This window comes from Thunnus maccoyii, chromosome 5 (assembly GCF_910596095.1).
Source record: "Thunnus maccoyii chromosome 5, fThuMac1.1, whole genome shotgun sequence".
In the NCBI taxonomy this organism is placed as follows: domain Eukaryota; kingdom Metazoa; phylum Chordata; class Actinopteri; order Scombriformes; family Scombridae; genus Thunnus; species Thunnus maccoyii.
In genome coordinates, this window is record NC_056537.1 from 31,617,080 (window position 1) to 31,637,777 (window position 20,698).

A 20,698-nucleotide genomic window follows, 5' to 3' on the forward strand; every position below is an offset into this window, starting at 1 on the left:
AAAGCTCATTAAATCACATGTAAAAATGATCCGGCACTGAAATCCCTCCCAATTTATCGGGGGAGGGGGATTTAAGCGCCTGTGTGCATAACCCCCCGTAACACCACAAATTTTAACTTTTCCACTTCAGTTTTTGCACAGATAATAAATGAGATATAATTTATTAATTAGTGAGCTTTAGAGGTACTTTGGATGGATTTTGTTATCTTTGAACAGAGCCAGGCTAGCTGTTCCCCCCTGTGTAGAGTCTTTATGCTAAGCTAAGCTAACCGTCTTCTGGCTGTAGCTCCATATTTACAGTACAGACATAAGAGTGGTGTCGACCATGTCATCTCACTCTTGACAAAAAAATGAATAAGCCTATTCCCCAAAATGTCTGAGTATTCCTTTAAACTTAATATTTGGAAAAATACGTGATAATTTGCCTCGGCATGATGTGCAACCAAAAATAGCTGAAAGATTTGAGAAAACAAATCTCTGAGTTACAAAGTCAAACTCATTGAGAAGCTGAACTTCAGTCTGCACTTGAATTAGCCATCTGTCTCTTTACAACTTTGATACCATCTATTTTTAGAAGGTGAAGGGTCACATTTGACGATTCGTAAAATATCCATAATCACATATTTTAAATCTCCCGTGACCACTTCACTCCATACCTTATGAGAGGCTGATAGCATATTCATAGTCGCACAGGTCTATAGGCGTGCACACTCACAGACCTGTGTGCTTTATTAAAAAAACTGTCATGAATATCTTATAGGCTGCTAATGCTATGATACTTTAGGATCGGAAGACATTAAAGTTGTAGAAGCACATTAGACTGGCAAAGAAAGAAGGATTAGAAGGAGGGTGGAGAGAGGAGGGGGTGAGAGACAAAGAACAAAAGAAAGTGACTTAAAAACTGAAGAGTATAGTTTATATTTGTACACTTTGTAGTTTATTTCTGTAAGTCGGCCAGGTATGCTGTGAGATATCAAATTTCCTGATTGAGCAGACAGGTTGAATGAGTCAGAACAAAGAGAAGAAGGAGACAAAGAGACAATTCAAAGAAATGGAAGTCATCGGGAAGGTACAGTGGAAACTGCTTATAGTGATCACGTCTGTCTGGGTCCAACTGATCACTATAAGTGGATGGATGATTATTATAACCACATTTTTTTTTCTTTATTTCTAATGCAGATTACAGTAATGTAATTAATCAGTAATGAAACGGGAAGCTTTGCTATTCACTGAATTTTATAGACTGTTTCAAAATACAGTACAGCTGTTTCAAATGTTAGTTGTTTCGCTGCTGCATCTTTTTGACTTTCTTTTTCCCATCATGATTTAAGTGTGCACGCAGGCACCAGCCTCAGGTAACCAGCTGGCAACAGACGGGTTACCACGAGGCAATAATGGTGCCGCAGCTGCTAAGTACATATCATACGTGTATCATGGGAGTAAAGTTAAAACAAATTGAATTTCCATAGTTTTTTTCTTCCATATGTTTTCACGTATGAAAAGACCCAAAATGAACATTGTAAGCAGACTACTTGATTACTATAAGCAGGTTATTTAAACAGCATTTGTATAGGAATGATTCTGTCCTGAGCTTTTTCATCCATATAAGCAGTTGATCACTGTAACCGTGATCACTATAAGCAGTTTCTACTGTGATGTAAAACCCTGCAGGAAGATATACGGCTCGGCCATATTAGATTAGCTATAGATCAGGGATGTGTGTGTGTTTTCAATAATTCAGTATCTCTAATCTTCAGGGTTGTGTGGCTGAAGGGTTTTGACCCTCCCATCTTTCTCATAATATTGCTGATGTGCGAGTTTAGAGTACGAGTAGTTTTAGTCAGTCCCTCTCCCTCTGGCCATAAGTTAATACTGCTGACCTATGAGTTTGGCCTTGTCCCTGTAGAGGCATACTTCCCACCTGAAACACCCTGTGTGTGTGTGTGTGTGTGTGTGTGTGTGTGTGTGTGTGTGTGTGTGTGTGTGTGTGTGTCCGTGTGGGCTTGGTGCTGCGTCAGCATTTCACATGTGAGAGGTCGTGACCCCGCAGCCTGGAGTACACTTGTCTTCATCTAACTGATTACATATTAACACCATGGACACACACACACACACAGTCATTGTGGTTGAATGGTTCTTTGACCCGTGACTTATTCTCTCAGTGGTTGCAGGGACCTCACCCAGTTCATTAATACACCCTCTCCCCTCCTCTCCTCTCCTCCTCTCCTCTCCTCTCTCCTCTCCTCTCCTCTCCTCTACTCTACTCTACTCTCCTCTCCTCTACTTACTTCACATGAGTAAAATGTGCTTTGTATTGTTGTTTGTGTCTTCCTCAGGTAAACGGCTCCAGGAGTGGGTGTGCGTGATTCTGTGCCTCTTCCTTTTCATCATCAACTTCTCCTTCCTCCTCCTGCACTTCTACACCGTTCACATATACAAGATCATCCTTGGCATTGGTGAGTTGGCTGTCAGAAACGATTGAGATGGGACAGAAATTACCCAGCTAAGATAAAGCTTCTGACTCTCTGGAGTTACATACATTTTTTTTTTTTTTTTAACAAATAAGCCAGTGTAGTCCTGCATAATTTTTATAGTCCACATGAGGTTTTTGTAACATGTTTATAATATTGTATTTTGATGTTTGCTTAAACATCTAATGACAACATATGTTATTCCTTTTCTCCTCTGTCTCTCTCTGTGTTTGTGTGCCAGTCCTAGGAATAGTGACAGCAGACTTTGCATCGGGAATGGTACATTGGGGGGCGGATACCTGGGGATCTGTGGACATCCCTGTTATTGGCAAGGTGGGCATACACACACAGTCTGGGTGCATTAAACAGCTTCTAGTCCTTTACCATCAATTCACTACAAAAAAAAGCTTCACTTTCCCTTGAGCTTACTTTTCAGCCACAACTGAATTGGCACATTAAGAAAAGTAACAATCTCTGTTGTGTTGGTGCTACCATCAGCCTGAATTTCAAATATCATTTTAGGCTGTAGCTGTTCACATTTTTGGGTTGAAAAACTCCAGAAAAAACAACCTTGGACTATTTCAGCCAGTTCATTCTGCTGCTGTTATCTGTGTTGTCAAAAACACATTTTTGCTTCTTAAAAGTTGATCCATCTTTCATCATATGTGTAATTTTTAGATGTTTTAATTATGGCTTGTTGTTAAACTTTTGATCCTTCAAAACATTTGATGTACAATTCAAATGAGCCTTCACTCCACATTTTGAAAGGAATAGTTTAATAACATTTTGGGATAATTGGGCTGGTGAATTGATTTTTTTATTTTTGGACAAAGCCTGGCTAGATGTTTCTTCCTTGTTTCTGTCTTTATGCTAATAGCTACTTAACAGATGGACACAAGGATGGTATCAATCTTCTCATGTTGCTCTTGGCAAGAAAGCAAATAATTGTATTTCTCAAAATCTTCATCTTTTAATAATAAAAATAATAGTAGTAGTAATACTTCTACCACTATTACTAAATAGTTGCAGTAATAGTCTATTTATCTACCTCATGTCAGAGAATGTTACAAAGTACTTTACAGTCAACAGAAATAAAAACCAAACTACAAGGAGGAAAAAAAGAAAAGAAAATGACAGTAAACATTTAATAAAAAAATGCAGTGAACTGTCATCATAACAAAACAAAAAAATAGTATAATTATTGACAAAAGGCTGATGAATAAAAAAAAATAGTTTATTACAAGTATAATAGGAAAGGTTACTTTCTGTTTAAGGTCAATCTGTCTGTAATTGACAAAAATGAACCTTTTTAAACATTTTATAACAGCCTCATATACAGTGCATATGTATTTTTACTTGGCTTTTGGACTTGCTGACTTCACTTATGATTTTCACCACTGGCTTCCTTTCATGTGTGTTTAAGTCACATGGAGCACATAAGTTTGGTATCAGCATTACTTTTCATAGAAACAGCGATAGTGTCCAGTAGTTAAATAGGAATTGTTGGTGTTGGAGGTTTTGTAAGAACATATAAGAATATAGTAAACTTTCTTCTGACTCTGGGAATTATAAACTACAGAGAAGCTGCTGCTCTGCGCGGCGTCCCCTCTAGCTCTGTGTCCCCTCTCTCCTGAAGCTGCATCGCCATGGCAGTGTGGCGGTTGCACTTTACTCCTCAGAGCCTCAGGACTGCTATTGTGACCTGGAAACTAAATGTCACTGTCTCACAGAGGGCTCTCCCTGTAGACAGTAATGTCCATGGTCTCCAATACACACATGACACACACCCAAGCAAAGACACACACACATATGCACACATAGACCCACACTATGAATGGCCTCACCTTGAACTGTCACCATACCAGAAGACATGTATTCACATATGTATATAGGCATGCGTAAAGATGGATGCCCCTACATTTCATTCTCACATTAAAACACATCACCTACATTAACGCACACCCAGATTTTGCCACATTTCCCTCAGCCAATTAGAGTAAAGGTTATTCTCATTTCAGCCAATTAAAATCACTGTGATCAGGTGCAGCATGCAGATTGTTTTGATTAATGAGATGAGGGTTCAGTGTGTGTATTTCATCTTCTATGTCTTCTGTTTATGAAATATTCATTTATAATTAATTAGTTGAAATGTGGAAGCTGATGTGTGTTTTGAGCATCCTGAAGCATCCTAATTATAACAACAGTTATCATTGTTGCTGAACCCATATTTTACCAATGTATGATTAATGATATTGTAATATTTGTATTTATCACTGTCAAAATAAATGGGATTTGTCACATGAACCTCATTCTACTATAACCTCACAGCTTATTATGAAAGTTAAATATGTATATAATATAACTATATGATTATAAAAGTGACCATTGCAGTTCCCAAAAACCTAATGTTTGGAATTGTTTTAAGTGACTAAATTCTGTAATTTTAGGGGTTTTTCTGTAGTTCATTCCAAGCAGATGGAGCTGCCCACATACAGTAAAAGCTCTGTCATGAAACTCTGAGACCTTGGTAGAGACAGTTATATGGAGTCCAGGAGCCAGTCGCACCATCTGTACACAAGTGTTTTATGCAGCACTAAATTAAAACTCACACCAACAAACTAATTAGTTGCTACCAAATATTTAAACCCAGTAAATGTCAGTGTGGTTATCCTGATATTTCTCTCATTCTAAACTGCATGAATACTACCACCTCTTTTGGTACTTAAAGGCATACTATGTTAGATTTTCCTTAAAAAAAAAAAATCTATGTATAGACTTATTATTTTGCTGTGTTTGGGACGTTTCTGGGTGTCAGCCTTTGGGCAGTGAGTGTGTAGCCCCCAGCCAATAACAGCCCGCAGGGTGTGAGGTCGAGACTTGTTGTGTAGCGACCAGGTTAAATGTTTTTTTTTTTTATGTGCTTCAGTGTTTCCCCTAAATGAAATGGGATGTTTGCTTCTTTGTCTTTCTCTTCTGCTCTCTGTCTGTGTCTGCTACACACACACACACAAACAGAGCAGACGGGATGAAGCATGCTCTTCAGTTGCATTCATATCTAAGTCACACAAATCCGGCAATGCGGCACCTTCCTGCAGGGTTGTGCGGAGGTATGGCCGTGTTTATTTGTGCTTCAGAACATAGCTGATGTCAAACAATCAGAAAATAACGTTTTATTTCCCTGATTCACGGCTTTGTAATTGACAAATCCTACATAGTATACCTTTAAGTTAAATTTATCGTTTTGCCTCCTAAAACTAATTTTGGAAGTTACACTACAGTGTATGATGCTACAGTGACTTCCTGTTTAAATATTTGATTTCTTTTGATTTAACAGTACTACAATTGTTTCCTATAATTTCTAAAGTTGAAATGGTGCAACAGAATCAATAAATTAAAAATGATAAAAACTCTTTGTATACTCTACAGTATATTACATCTTGATAATCTAACACCAAATTCTTCTCTGCTAAAATCCAGTTTTGGTTTCTCTTTCACTGTCAACATGACCCTTAAAATACAAACTGTCATCCAGAGGGAACTCAAAGTATTTAAAGGAGTCAATTTCATTAAGCCAAAAGTAGGTATTGGGTTAGATGATGACAGCCTCAGATTTAATGAAATGAATCACTTTTAGGTTTACTGGGATTTAAAATGTGTGTCCACTGAATCAAATTAAAAGCAGTTTATAATTAGCAGCAAAGCACAAAGCAGTTCATCACTGTTTACAGTCTAATAATGAGTTGCTGCATTTGATTTCATTTACATAGGTTTACTTGTTAGCCTCTGAAATACTTAATACTTCATGAGTTAAAGTTCTCCACTCAAAAATGTGTTTTTCTTCTTTTTCCTACACTTGGATGTTTGAGCTTCACTGTACAGAATGATGTATGTGCAGAGTTTGTTTTCATGTTCATCTGCTGAAAGTGGAAAGTTTCTTCCTGCTCACTGAAAAACAGATTATAAGGGGCGGGCCTACAAGCATAATGTGTGACATCACAACTCATTTGGAAGTAAATCCTGGTCCAATGTTCAACCTACAAAAATGTGGTGTGGAAACCTGAAGCTTCCAGTGCCCAAACACTGAGAATGGACTTTACAGTGAAGTAGGAGACATCTTGTGTCCAGTAGTTCAACTTTTGAGATGAAATATATTTGCATATTTATAGTCTCTCAATTTTTAATGAGGGAAGAGGAGATACCATTTTAAGGATTTTAAAGTGGTAATTATACTTTTTTGTGGAAAAACCATATCAGACACACAATATTGTTCCAAGCAGAGTATTTCTATATGTTGTAATACATGTCTGAAGGGGATCTTTCATAGTTTCTGAGGCTTTAAGATAAATCCTCTTGCTACAATATAGTTTGATGCTAAGCGGCTCCAAAAAGGCATTATTTACAGTCTGTTTAGTGTGATTAATTTTAATGGATGATTTAAAAATAAATGTTGTGTTACTTGGGCTATAATGTAATATTTTCTCTCAGTCTACTGTGAACCTAATGTATTTTTGTTAATGAGGACTATTTTCAAGAGGCTTAGTTTTTATTGGCTTGTGTCATTTAGATATATAACACATTTTTGCACATGCGGCGTACATGCATTGTACCATCAGTTGAGTCTAAACAATGATTTCTCGAGTCCTGTGTTACTATTTGTGTTTGCCTAAGGTACTATGTGGTTTGATGTTTATTTATCATGTGGCATTTATTGGGGTTTGGGGTAGTTACTGGGACCAAAGGCACAGCAGCAGTCACAGATTTGCATGGTGTGTCGTACACTGTAGGAGACTTCTAATAAAGACTTTAACTGGAAGAGAAGAATGGACCTTTGCGGAGAAAAGAGGGATGACAATAGGGTAGAAAATAAAGTGTGTATACGTATGTGTGTGTGTGTGTGTGTGTGTGTGTGTGTGTGTGTGTGTGTGTGTGTGTGTGTGTGTGTGTGTGTGTGTGTGTGTGTGTGGAGACAAAAAAAAAAAAAATAGGGCATACACCATGGTTGTGTTTCTGTGTCGGTGTGTGTTGTGAGACTGGGAATAAAGCAGGCCTGTGCTCCCAGTTAAGGTTAGTTTGAATATCAAAGACGAGCACAATGGAGAACACCTAAGGCTAATAACGGTAGCGGTTTTAAAGCTAGATGAAACATTTGAAGACAGTGTCGCTCTTTGTTATTTGTTTGTTTTGTCATTTGATTGTTGTTGTTTTTTTTTGTGTATGCATCTACTGCGTGTGTTCATGTGTATGTCCTTATTTTGTTCCTTGTTATCTTTGTTAAGACCTCTTTAAAGACATTTCTCAGATTGTACTACTGTAGAAGCTTTAATGCAGACACAACATGTGTTGTCTGCACATATGGAGTCGTGCCCTCCATAACTTCACCATAATGGGATACGTAACAGTCGTAAGAGTCTGCTGTCATTGTATCATAAATAATATTTCCAGCAGTGAAGGCCACGGAGCAGTAACAGCTGCTACTGGAAACTGCATTTTCAATCTGTCAAAGTCATTGGCCCAGTATGGCCAGAATGGTCTCAAGGATCTAGGGGGAGATTTTTGCTGCCAAGGTCACAGAGGGTACATTAGGTATGTTTCCATTTTGATGTGGATTTTCAATTTGTACATCTGAGTGGAATTGTAAAAGATTTTTAAAAAAGCCAAATTATTGTAAAAAAAACAAACAAAAAAACTTTTTACGCTTGTCTAAGGTAGTAAAATTAGCATATCGGATGCATACTATGTAACCCCAATATCCATTTTGGCATCATCTAAGAATAATTTAAGAAAAAAAGAAAAGTTGGCATATCAGATGGAAAGAGAATATGCAACAAAGGCTAATAGAGACAGATTGTTATAGTTCTGTTGTCTCTTGCTTCCACTCACTGTTACATGCCTCTATTTGACCAGAAGACACAAATAAATGAACAATAAAATGCAAGCTGGTGTCAGAGGTGTACGTACCTCATCATTGCTGCTTTGATTACAAATTTTCATGTCACCCAGCTCTCAATCACCATAGCAGCTGAAAAAAGTACCAATTTTAACAAGCTGACAAAAAGCAGCAAGGCCAAATGCCATGATGTATCAGATACCAGTGCTTAATTCTGTAAGTAATTTATGTAATGTGTCATTTCTTCTCATGTCCTCTTGAATATATTTCCATAAAGGTAGTTAATGTGAACACGCACCGATTCACATTTTATTTTTACAAAATTTCAGAAATTAGCTTCAACTTACAATTTGAATTCATTTTCATGTACATTATACTCTGGTGTGTAAAATCCCAGGGCTAAATGAAAATCCAATACATTATTAGTGAGCCCATTGTGAAAAGCACCATCACACATCCCTTAATTGCAAGTTGATGTGTTGCTACCTCAGGGTCATATATAAAATTCTCCCATACTGCATACTGCTAGTGCTCTTCATTAGAAATTGTATTACAACGATTTGCTTTGATTTGAATCCATTAAAGCCTTTTCACTGCACAATACTAAAGATGCAACACTGACTTGAACAGTGCACTTCATTTTCCCTGTAGTGTTCAGAACTATTCCTCAGTGAGGCTTTCTGTTGTTTTTTTGTTTTTTTTTTGTCGTCATGTCATGGAGCTTTAATTGACTCAACAAGGATTTAGCAGTCCTCTAATGACACCACTTTGAGGACAAAGTCACGCTCATTAGTTCCCAATGATGCCCAATTCACATTGAAATTTGCCAGATGTGCTTACAGTTTAGGGATATATGTTTGAAGATACTTCTTCCCTGTCTGTTTTTCTTCTTTTAAAAGCATCAATACTTCTCTCCTTGTGTCAATTTCCTTCTTTCTTTTTTGTTACATCATTAACAAACATGTTTCCTTTAAGGCAACTCTCTAATGAGGCTGATTAGAGTGTTGAAGGAGAGTTAATTGAATGACTGAAATCAGTTGTTGCTTAAAGTCCGGAAGGGAAAAAGGAGACTGATGGTAAGAAGGAAGCACAGATAGAGAGATTTGGACAAAAAGAGTCAGAGAGAAAAAGAGACACCAACAAAAAGTGAGATGAAAATACAGTAAAAAGGTCGTAAGGACAAAAAAAAGAAGGGGGCGGAAGGGCGTGTCCATCCAACCAGTGGGACAGCGCCGGTTGCTGGGGCGATGGGCGATGTGAGCTGGTGATTAACAGACGTCGTGCGAGGCGGGCCGTTAAACGGTGTGGGATTAGAGGACACGCAGCGACCGTTGGCCCGCCGTTAACTGGTAGCGCTGATGCCGCCCCGCTCGGCACGACCTCCGCAGCTTAGCCGGGCTTTCATCTGGCTGAGGGCTGCGGCGAGTGGAGGGGGGTTATGGGAGAGGAGGGGGGAGGGAAGAGGCAGACGAGAGCCGAGATGGATACATAATTGTGAAGATATCAACAGATAGTTTTCTGTTTCCAGCGGCACCTACCAACGATGTTCACAGATAGGCGCATGTGATTGGTGTGAACGGCTAACACGACAATAATGAGTTTTCATGCTGATATTTCCATGGCTGCATACACACACACATACACACACACACACACATACACACAGACACACAGACATGTGCACACAGTGGCAATATAGATGCAAACCTTCCTGTCTTTGCTTTTTCCACAGAGGGAAATAAATTACCTTTATCCTCTGTGTGTGTGTGTGTGTGTGTGTGTGTGTTTCCTTTTGTCCTCTTTTGTGCTTCTGAGATTCAGATTCGGTCTTTTATTTGAGACCCCCATGTTCTCACAGACAGGTCTGACAGTGTCTGCCTCTGCTCAGTGCAGGTGGGGTTTACACACATGTGTGTGTGTTTTTAAGCTCATGTTTTTGAGTTTGTGTGATGCGTCCATGGGTCATTTATGTGTATGAGTGTGTTTGCTCAAGTCGACTGCTGTTCTGTGGTTTATTAGGATGCTGGATATGAGCTTTGGGGTTGCGCAGGATGCTGAGCACTGCTGAATCGCTGTGTGTGTGTGTGTGCATTTCATCTGCATTTGTGTAAACACTGTAAACAATGCTTTCCAGTGTCTGTTTTTTTAAGCAGAGAAATCTACAGTTTTTTTTTTATCACATCAGTTCCATTTAGCAGAAACTGGATGTGTTTATGTTTAACTGAGAGAACAGAAAGAGGAGGAGGAGAATGAGCTGTTTTCTGTTCATTTGACATAATTGTATTTGGGCTTCAAGTTTAATTCTTTGTTTTTATTTCAATAGAATTTCTAATTTTCAACCAAATACACCCTACACACTGTATATAAGGTAAAACACTAGGGCTTTTCTGGGGTTAAATGATTTTAAAATTAAACTGTTTATCATAGCTGGTATGAAACAGAGTAGGTGAAAGAAAAAACATTTCAGTTTGGATCACAATCTGTATGTTGATGACCCCAAAAGAGAACTGGAACACAGTCTTTTCTTTAATTGTCGAATTATTATTTATTAAAAGCAGGACTAAGGTTTCACTGCAGTCTATTTCAGTGTCCCATTCAAAACGTCAGTCAAACTGCTGTGGCTCTAAGAGAAGCTCACGATTGGTTAATGAGTCCCTCCTCTCAATTTAAAGCTAATTGTTTTTTAACAAGCATACAATGTTTGAGTAACCCTATCCCTATCTCACAAGGCTTTGGAGGGTGAAGGGAATCACATAAATTATTACTCTCTTACTCTCTCTCTTTTTCTGTCTCTCTCTCTCTCTCTGCAGGCATTTATTCGTCCGTTCAGAGAGCACCACATTGATCCAACCGCCATCACCCGCCACGACTTCATTGAAACCAATGGTGACAACTGTATGATCCCCATCCTACCACTGGCTCACATGGCCTACAAGTTCCTCACATACACACCAGGTAGCACACACACTGACTATAAGGCATACACATACATACACACACACACATTCAAACCAACTGATTGTATTTGGAGGAATGCACAGCTGCAGAACAAACAGACAAACAGAAAATGCTGAGACTATGGACTGCATGGAGAAAAGTTGTAGTTTAGAGGTGACACCAATGTGTGTCCTGTTTCCTCTTCAGGATGAGTTGATCAGTGAGAGACAAAGTAGGACATCCTGATATTTCAGGATGGAAGGAAAGGTGAGAACAGAAAAAGAAGGGTGAAACCTGCTGTTGTGTCCCAGGAATCAACTTTTCCATAACTCTGTTACTAGGAGAGCAGAACGCCTGCAGACCTTCCTGCTACCCCACCTCCCTCCCCTATGGACATGATCCCTCACCTGCTTCCCATATATGAACACTGATGATTGTTCCTGAGCAGTATTGGTGGCACTTACAGTCACACAAATCTGTAGTATGAATGTAAACATTTCAAGGTTAGCCATACAGGGGTTTAACAATCTGTAGCAGTGACTTTGTGAACGTTTTGAGTGTTGCAGGATGCCAAAGGTAGCACAGCTTCTGAGGTGGGTGAAGTGTGTCCACTGATCATGGGAGGCCATGGGGTAGTTCTGCTGGTACGTGCACTGACCTTATGAGCGCAGGGCAGGAGGGGAGAGACCGGAGGAGGAAGATCAGCAAGAGAAAGAGAGCAACCTGTTATTGAGGAGGCGACGCCTCCACTCATAATGTCTGCACTTCAACTTGAGCTGAAAGGTCACTGATGGGTCGAGAGGAGGAGGAGGAGGGGAGTTGACATCAGCTAGGTAGGCTAGTTAGGTTGAAGGTGAGGTTAGCTAGAGTATTGTGGGGTTAAGCTTCTCAGACTCTTCTTTTACAAGCTGTGATCGAGCATTTCTGCTGTCATTTACAGTATAAAGCAGTTATCTAGCTATTAAAAGATGTAATTAGCAGCCACAGTCATACGTCTTTAAACTAGAAAACCTGATCCCAATACTATATGAAGACGCCAAATAATAATACCGAGCACTGACCAGTAACATGCTTTTTGTTGACATCACAAAAATGTTTGCTTATGTTATGCGTTTATGTGAAAAAATCAGCTCATATATAACTTTTTTTTTTTACTCAAATATTGTTCATATTAGGACATAGTTTTAAATGTCAACTATTTTTAAGCCTCATAAGGTCTTCATCAGGGTGTAAATAGTAAAAAGAGGTGTTTCAGAATAATATGCCAGCTTTAAATATGACATATCTCCCTGCTCTGCCAAGGAGTGCCTGAAGAACATCTTTTCTTTTTCTCTGATCACCAGCCAGTGGAGGGGGTTAGGTGCGAGGGCGGGAAGATTAGAGAGGAGAGAGCAGTAGTGAGGTCCACTTGTAGGTGACATCCACACCTGTCATGTCACACACCACAGGGAGTCAAGAGGTCACGAGACAGACACAGGGAGAGACGCGGTGACATCTACACCTGTCATGTCTGCACCTTAAGAGGTCACCGCTAAGAGTTTGAGACGGAGGGTGAGAGTGCATGGAGAAGAGAGGAAGCAGGAGAGTGTGGGGGGTTGGGGGCAGCAGAGGGTCATGTAGCGGTAAGATGACATCTAAACCTGTCATGTCAAGCTCCTCACAGTGTCAAGCGGTCACCAGACAAAGACAGAGACAGAGGTAGATGGGGGGAAGCTGAAAGCCACGAGGTGACATCTCCAGCTGTCATGTCTGCACTTGAACTGGGGTCAAGAAATCGCTGTTTTAACCAAAGAGAGGGAACGAGAGATGGAGGTAGACAGAGAGAGGACAGCTGTAAGTCATACCGACAGAAAGGCTCGAGTGTATTACAAGAGTTAGCGGAGTGACAGACAGACTTCAGACTTAAAGCAGAGGACAGGAGAGATGGACAGAAAGCACATTCCTACTGAAGACTTTGTCATTATAGAACTGTGGACGACTCAGTCACATCTACATCTAAATGCTGTTCAAATTCAAACAACAGAAGACGTCTTTCAGACTGTTTCCATGCAAATTATACTATATCCAGAAATGTTGCACACAGCTGCTCCCAATGTATGAGACTTGACATGTTTGTCACCTGTCAGCTCGTATCAACACTGACACAATAAACATTTCCCAGATACCAATCACTTCTTTAAGAACTCTTTTCATGGTTTCAGGCCTGGCTGTAGTCTGCATTTAGGAAACCTAATTAAACACTTCAGCTCAGAGGACAGACACACAGTGTTTTCGCATTTTTAGCCATGCTGGCAGTATGTCTGTCCACTACTTTGGTCCATAATATCCAAAAATCTCAAAACCATTGGATGGATTACAATGCAATTTGCTACATTCATGGTCTCATTCATGGCCTGAGGATGAATCATTGTGGTTTCAGTCACCCCCTGACTTTTCCTCTAGCAGCACCTGCAGATAAATATTTTAGCACTTATCCTGTGAAATATGTATCTCAATATGTACCAGACGCAACATTTTTCACAGGCATTCCTGTTCCTCTCAGGATGTATTGCTCACTTTGGTGATCCTTTACTTTTCCTTTAGCACTACCATGAAGGTGACATTTGTGATTTTGAGTGAAATGTCTTGACAACTATTGGATGAATTGCCTTTAGATTTGGTACGGCTATTCATGTTCCCCTCAGGATGAATTGTAATAACTTGAATAACTTGGTCTTGCCCTGACTTTTCCTGTGGCACCATCATCAAAACGAATGACATTCCCGTCAGCATGCTGGTATTGTCACCGCAAGAGCATGTTAGCACGCTGATATTAGCGTTTAGCTCAAAGCACAACTTTGGCTACGTACAGAATGACAGAGCTGCTAGCATGACTTTAGACTTGTAGTCTTGTTTTTTCATATTTGAAAAAAATATTTTAAAAAATTGCTTGAAATTTTCTTGACAGTTGTCAGTATTTGTCACCCTCTCAGTACAGCAGTCTGGGTTAGTTCCTTGTAGATCATGTCAACTCCATGCTCCCAAAGTTTGCAGACAATTTACTGTTAAACTGTTAAAACAGTCGATATTTTTTCACATTTAGTTTAGTTGAGTTTAGTTTAGTTTTTTCTGAGTGTGTAAATACCGGGGATCATTCACCATATAGCTGGCTGAAGTGTCAACTGTAACTCCTGCTGCTATCATGAAAACAATATAAGCAGTTTGCAGCGTGGTGCCCTTTTGCTCAGTTTGAAGCCGCTTCTGTGACCAATAAGATCAAATACAAATGAAAGATGACTGAAAACTTTTTCACCTTGTTAGCTAACTTTAAATCCTCAACTAAAAGTCAGTATTCAATTAATGGACAGATGTTTCTTCTGCTGTAAACGTATACTCAACACTTCCTGCAGATTTTTCAGAGTAAAAGGCTTTCTCAGAGGGACTAGATCAGGGCCTCTGAAAGCTATGATATGTAACTATTCTGCATTAAAATGTCTAAAAACAACTAGACCTATGTTATATGTTTTGTTGAATTGTGTACTTAGATTATCCCAAATGTTTCCAACAATTTTCGAACCTAGAGAAATCAGTCATTTTAATCAAGGTAATGGTCCGTTTCATTTGGTCACCTGTCAATGGCGTCATACCCCTCGACCAAAGAGTATAAGCACACAAGATGCATGTGTCAGCGTTGTGGTTGTCTGCTACAATGGTGTCTACCAAAGTGTACATACATACAAGATAATATGGTGCTGTTGTGGTTTCCTGCCACAAACTTTCATAAATTGACTTTTATTCAGTTTTAAGCCACATTTTTATGATAAACTTTTTTAGAATTTGGTTGTTTTTAACTACATCTTTTAACCGGATGAAGGATTTTAGTCATCGGACTTCTGGACTTTATGTTATCAGAGAAACAAGCTGAGCAAACGTTAGCAACAGCTCAGCTTCAGAGAAACAGATTTTCCACTGCAGGTCATACACTGACTTTGGATAAATACGTCATACAACCCTGTTTCAAAAAATGCAAACTGTCCCTTTAGTAGAACATTATCAAATATATTTTAAACATGTAAAATATAGATTATAATAACAGCCTTTGTCAAATAAAGGTCCATTGTTAGCTAACTACTGCCATGATTTGAGAAGTTATGGAAGTTTACTCATAAATTGAGAAAAATAATGATGCTTTGTCACAATCACTCCAATTTCTTTTATTCCCTGTAAACCTTTAATGGTTTCCTCAAACTAAGAAAACTGCAAATTAACATTACACTGAAAAGTCTTGCTCTCCGCAACTCACATCCCCTTGGTTTACAGCTTTGAATTACCTCTCATTGTGTAAAGCCTCGGCCCTGTATCCTGATTCAAAAGGAAAAACATCACATTAAAGTAAAATGTACTCCAAATGCTTCTTCATTGTGACTTCCACACTGAGCCTAATCCCCAGCCTTCACCTGAACTCCAGCTCCACCTTCATCTCAATACCACATGAAAACAAGCCTCACATTGTGTCCAGTCCCAGATTGCCTTCGTCAGGCTGATGTGCAGTTCTTTTTGAGCTTGAGCGCGATTGCAAAGGTTGATTAAATATTTAAAGGTAAGGGGAGATGATTCATGGTTACATTTTAACATCAGTAGGACTTTTACTTGTCAAAAGAAACAGACAGAATTTGTAGAGACTGATTTTCTTGTGTGATAGCACACGTGTAGATGGTTGAAGTGTTGACTGACTTAAATTTTCCCCTTGATGCCTATGGTGAAGTGATCACTGTCTGTCCGGAATAATCTGTTCAATTGATGTCAGTGTGACTGATCTCCCCTCGGACTCTCTGATTTTGCAAACAGATTTTTGAAGGACAGTCACTGCTCAGTGTCCACCTGATGTTATGTTATATTACATTACAGCCTATTTCATACTCCTCTTTCTCTCCCTCCATCATCCTGTCTTTGTTCTCTCTTCCTCTCACCCGTTTTCCACTTTTCCCCATCTTTCTCCATCTCTTCTTTCCCCTGTTCCTCATCCTCCCCCTCGGTCTCTTCATCTCTCCAAGGCTCCTGCCAACATCCTCTCTGTGGGAGTGCTACGCCTCTGTGCTGGCCCTCTTCATTACACTAAACAGTTTGATCAATTATTCTATTAACTTTAGTCGCTTTTTCTTTCTTTACTTGCTCTTCTCTCTGTCTATCTGTCTCCTGTCACCTTTCAGAGGCCTTGGCGGCATCCTACCCTTGGGACTGCTATGTCTTTGCCCTGGCGGTTTTTGTGACGTTGACCAATCAGATTCACAAATGGAGCCACTCCTACTTCGGCCTCCCACGCTGGGTCATGCTGCTCCAGGACTGGCATTTGGTGTTGCCACGGAAACACCACCGCATCCACCATGTCTCGCCACACGAGACATACTACTGCATTACCACAGGTAAGAAGTGGTACTGCTTTGATACAGCACAGTATAGTGGCAAAGTCACCATTTAACACTAGGTTTTGTAGTGTGTAGTCAAATCAACTATATATAATTAAATATAGACAAAAGTATAACAATTTCAAAGAGAGCTGAATGGTTGAGGTGCATACCACATAACCACAACGTCCTAATTGCTAATTGGTTCACACTTCTTCATGTCTATCTTAAAGCAACACTCACACACTCATATGTACATTGCAACAGTTTTTGGTTGCTGTAATCAATCCTTATCTTCATACTGGCCAAGAAGGGATCCCAGCAACCAAAAACTGTTGCAATGTACATTTAGATAGACTTGAAAAATGTGAATCTACCCTTTAATCTCTAACGTTTAATGAGAGATGGTGTCAGGTTTTATTGTGCAGTGGGAGTATGTTTCAGGTGGTTCATCGGCTTTAAATGACCTTTGATCAGCCAAGCCAACCATCATCACTCAGCCAATCACATGAGAGCTGATCATGCTTTCAACACTCTACTCATGTTGCCTCTATTTTAAAATAAGTTAAAGTTAAATAAGTTGAACAGTTATTTAAGATAGCTTCATCAAAGAAAAACAAATCAAACCTCTGTGCTCAAAGAAGTTAACAGAAGAAAAATTAACAGGATCCTTTTAGCCTGATAACAACATGTTAGCCTGGATTAGTTAAGCCACATTTGAAGAACGGGGCCTAGATTATCTTTACAACACCTACAATACTTTACATACATATTACCATCTTTGAAAACAAGATGGAGTTGATGCTTTCAAGGCTTTAAGGATATTTTTTTTGCTACCACCATGCCCCTCATCGTTGCTGTTGGTAGAGATGGAAGTCACAATCCCAAAGTAAATGTGACAATGTTCTTTGTTTTAACTTTGCATCCATCAGAGCACCGAGGCGCTAAAGTTGAAAGTGTGTGTAACATGACTTTTCACTGGTATCAGAGGGTCACCGATGTGTATGATGTGTTCGGCCATTTTAGATCGCCATAATTGAAGCTGAAGACTCCAGAATTATTTCACTTACAATTCTCAGCAGATTCCGACAAAATGGCGGCTGTGTCTGTCTGTCTGTCGGCTTCTTATAAATAACTAAAAGAAAATGTTCTGTTTGCGTGCGTGTGTGTCTTTAGAGACGCAAGGCCTCCGTAATAGATCCACATTCAGTATTCTGTGTGCATCTGGGTGAGAGGGAGGGAGAGAAAAGAGGGAGGATACACAAGGGGGATTCAGCTCGTACGTCACCCTGCGCCCCTGTGGACGACAGATGTGTGTGAGCGAGTTGAGGGGGGTGGCACTGTGAAAGTGTGTGTTCGTAAAACGCACGCACTCGTGTACATCTGCATACTCGAGCATCTGTGTGTATACTAGTCTTTTTGACCTCCTCTTCGGTTACCAACCTGTGTGTGTGTATGTGTGTGTGTGTGTGGTGGGAGGTGGGTTGGTGGCGGTCGGGGGCCCCACAGGGGACGGCGACGGCCCCCCGCTCCCCCAGCCTAGCTGCCTGGGCCGGGCTTGGATTCCACTGGGGCTCGCCTAGCTGCCTTTGTGTTTGCCACCGGCTGACAATCCCCATGTATATTTAATGCTAACCTGCTGTCTGTTCTAACAAATAGGACTTCACAGGCAGAGGGGGGTTGGGGGACAGGGGAGGGAGGGATTGGAGAGAGCGGGAGGGCAAGGAGAGGGTGGGTAGGAGGAAACAGGGATTTGGAGGAATAAAAAAGAGGAGTGTGTGGTGAAAGAGGGAGAGATGGAGCAAGTGAGAAATGTAAGGAGAGATGGAGTGAAAGAAAGACTGAAATCAAATAAAACCTCTGGCTGCTTGACTGTCTTCCAACAGAGAGGGTCACTGGAGGGATGCACACACACACACACACACACACACACACACACATATATATCCCTGGAGCTAAAGCATGCACCCTATGCAAACACATCATGGGTGGTGGTGTGTGAGCATCAGACAAGGGTAGCCTGAATACACACAGCCCATGTGGATGTCTCTATTTGCTTCTTGCTACTATTGGTGTGTGTGTATGAAGAGCGCTTGTGCATTTGACTTCTTTTATTTCTGCATTCGTGTGCTTATGTTATATTCTGTGTGGACTTACAGAAGTGAAATAGTATGCATGAAAGTACTTTGACTTTATACATAAATGTACAGATCATGTGTGTATGTGTGTGTCTTTGGTAATAATAGTAAAATGGCATTTCATCTCAAATGCCAAGGGACTTCTCAGCTGCCTCTAAAGCAGTGACGCTTGTACATGTGTGTAATGTGCTCAGCAAAGACGAGCCTGTGTGTGTGTATGTGTGTGTGTGTGTGAGAACAGTCACATGTTTCCACAGAGCCTTCTGTAGAGTCATGCATGCATGCATGTGTACATGTAAATGTACTTTGGCCTGTAGCCATACATACATTAATGTATTTACCTCAAACACATATACTCATTCAGTAGCTACTAAAGTTCTGTAAACTGTGAGAATGAAAAAACCGGAGTGGTGTGTGTGTGTGTGTGTGTGTGTGTGTGTGTGTGTGTGTGTGTGTGTGTGTGTGTGTGTGTGTGTGTGTGTGTGTGTGTGTGTGTGTGTGTGTGTTAGTGTGTAGTATTCCTCATGCTGTGGGGACCTGAATGTGTTTACATAGTCACATGTGGGGACTCGCCTCCCTTTTGGGGACAAAAAATTCCCTGTAATGTAAACCATTAAATTGTGAAGACTTGGTTTAAGGTTAGGGTTAGGTTACGGTTATGGTTAGGTCAATGAAATGTCCTCTGAAGTGCTGGAAACACGACTCTGTGTGTGTGTGAGTGTGTGTGTGTGAGCTTGTGTTAGTAGGGGCTAAGGACATCTCCTGGGAGAGTCCCCACATCCCTCCACTCCTCTGAAATCTAGTCTGTACACGACGATGAGAGTGAGACAGGAGGTTAGACGCAGACAGAAGATTTGAGGATTGGGATGCAGATGGAGATAGGGGAGGGGAAGAAATAAAACAATAGAGTGAGAAGTAAGTTAAGGACAGAAGAATGAAATCTAAGATGATGCAAAGAGACATGAAAAACTAAAAGAGACATTAGGAAGATGTTCAGCGTGTCTGGAGGGAGGAGAGAGGAGGGGAAAGGCGGAGGTGGGTTTGGAGGAAGGATGGTTAGAAATGGGTCAATATGAGCTAGTGCTCGCCCTGTGGGTGCTGCTGGAGCAGTGGGCGGGGCCTGAGACAAAACAAATATCCAAATACAGTAGAAGAATCCCCTCAGGGCTCCAAGACTGTGGACTGATCTGTCTAAAACACTTTGGCTTATTCATTAGTATCATCCCTCAGCTCTCAGGTTACTGGATATGATTTAGTGTTTTTAATTTGCTTATTTGATGCAATATTATTAAAAGAATAAATCTGACCTCTCATTCTTTCTTCCATTCCTTGACACCATCTCTTTACTCCTCCTCCATCTTTCCAACTTTATTTCTCCATTCCTTCTTCTTTCTCTCTGCACATCTTTCCAATCATCCCAGGCTGGTGTAACTACCCACTGGACCAGCTTGGCTTTTGGAGACGGATGGAGCAATTGATCGAACGGCTGACGGGGCAAAAACCACGATCAGACGACCTGGCATGGGCCAAGAAGACTGACTGATAACCACACAAAACACACACACACACACACAGAATGATGGATGGATGGACAGATGGGCTTGAAGATGCAAGTACATACAGTAGATATAGAGATGGATGGGGGTAACAGACACACACACACACACAAACACACACACACATTTTTTCATGTCTCTGTGCTTATTGCTTTTTTTTCGCGTAAGAGCAAACATTCAAAGAAACGATGTTTGCCAAAAAAATCAAAGATGGTTCGAGTGATTTCTGTATGTGCTGGATGTAAGAGGTGAAAACATTACTAAACAACAACACTCTGCTGTTAACAGCCAATCAGCTAGTGCGTTTGTAGGCCTGTTTAACCAA

General features: G+C 40.3%; 1 protein-coding gene across 1 annotated transcript in view; it reads left to right on the forward strand.

Annotated features, from left to right (window-relative positions):
* Positions 1-20,439, forward strand: part of si:ch211-212o1.2 (uncharacterized protein LOC492735 homolog) — a 44,895-nt gene extending 24,456 nt beyond the window's left edge. The window contains exons 2-6 of the mRNA XM_042412539.1: positions 2,337-2,456; positions 2,713-2,804; positions 11,169-11,313; positions 16,485-16,697; positions 20,239-20,439. Of these exons, the coding sequence (XP_042268473.1) occupies positions 2,337-2,456; positions 2,713-2,804; positions 11,169-11,313; positions 16,485-16,697; positions 20,239-20,360 (692 nt within the window). The 3' untranslated portion in view covers positions 20,361-20,439. The remainder of the gene's footprint in view (positions 1-2,336; positions 2,457-2,712; positions 2,805-11,168; positions 11,314-16,484; positions 16,698-20,238) is intronic.
* Positions 20,440-20,698: the final 259 nt, after the last annotated feature.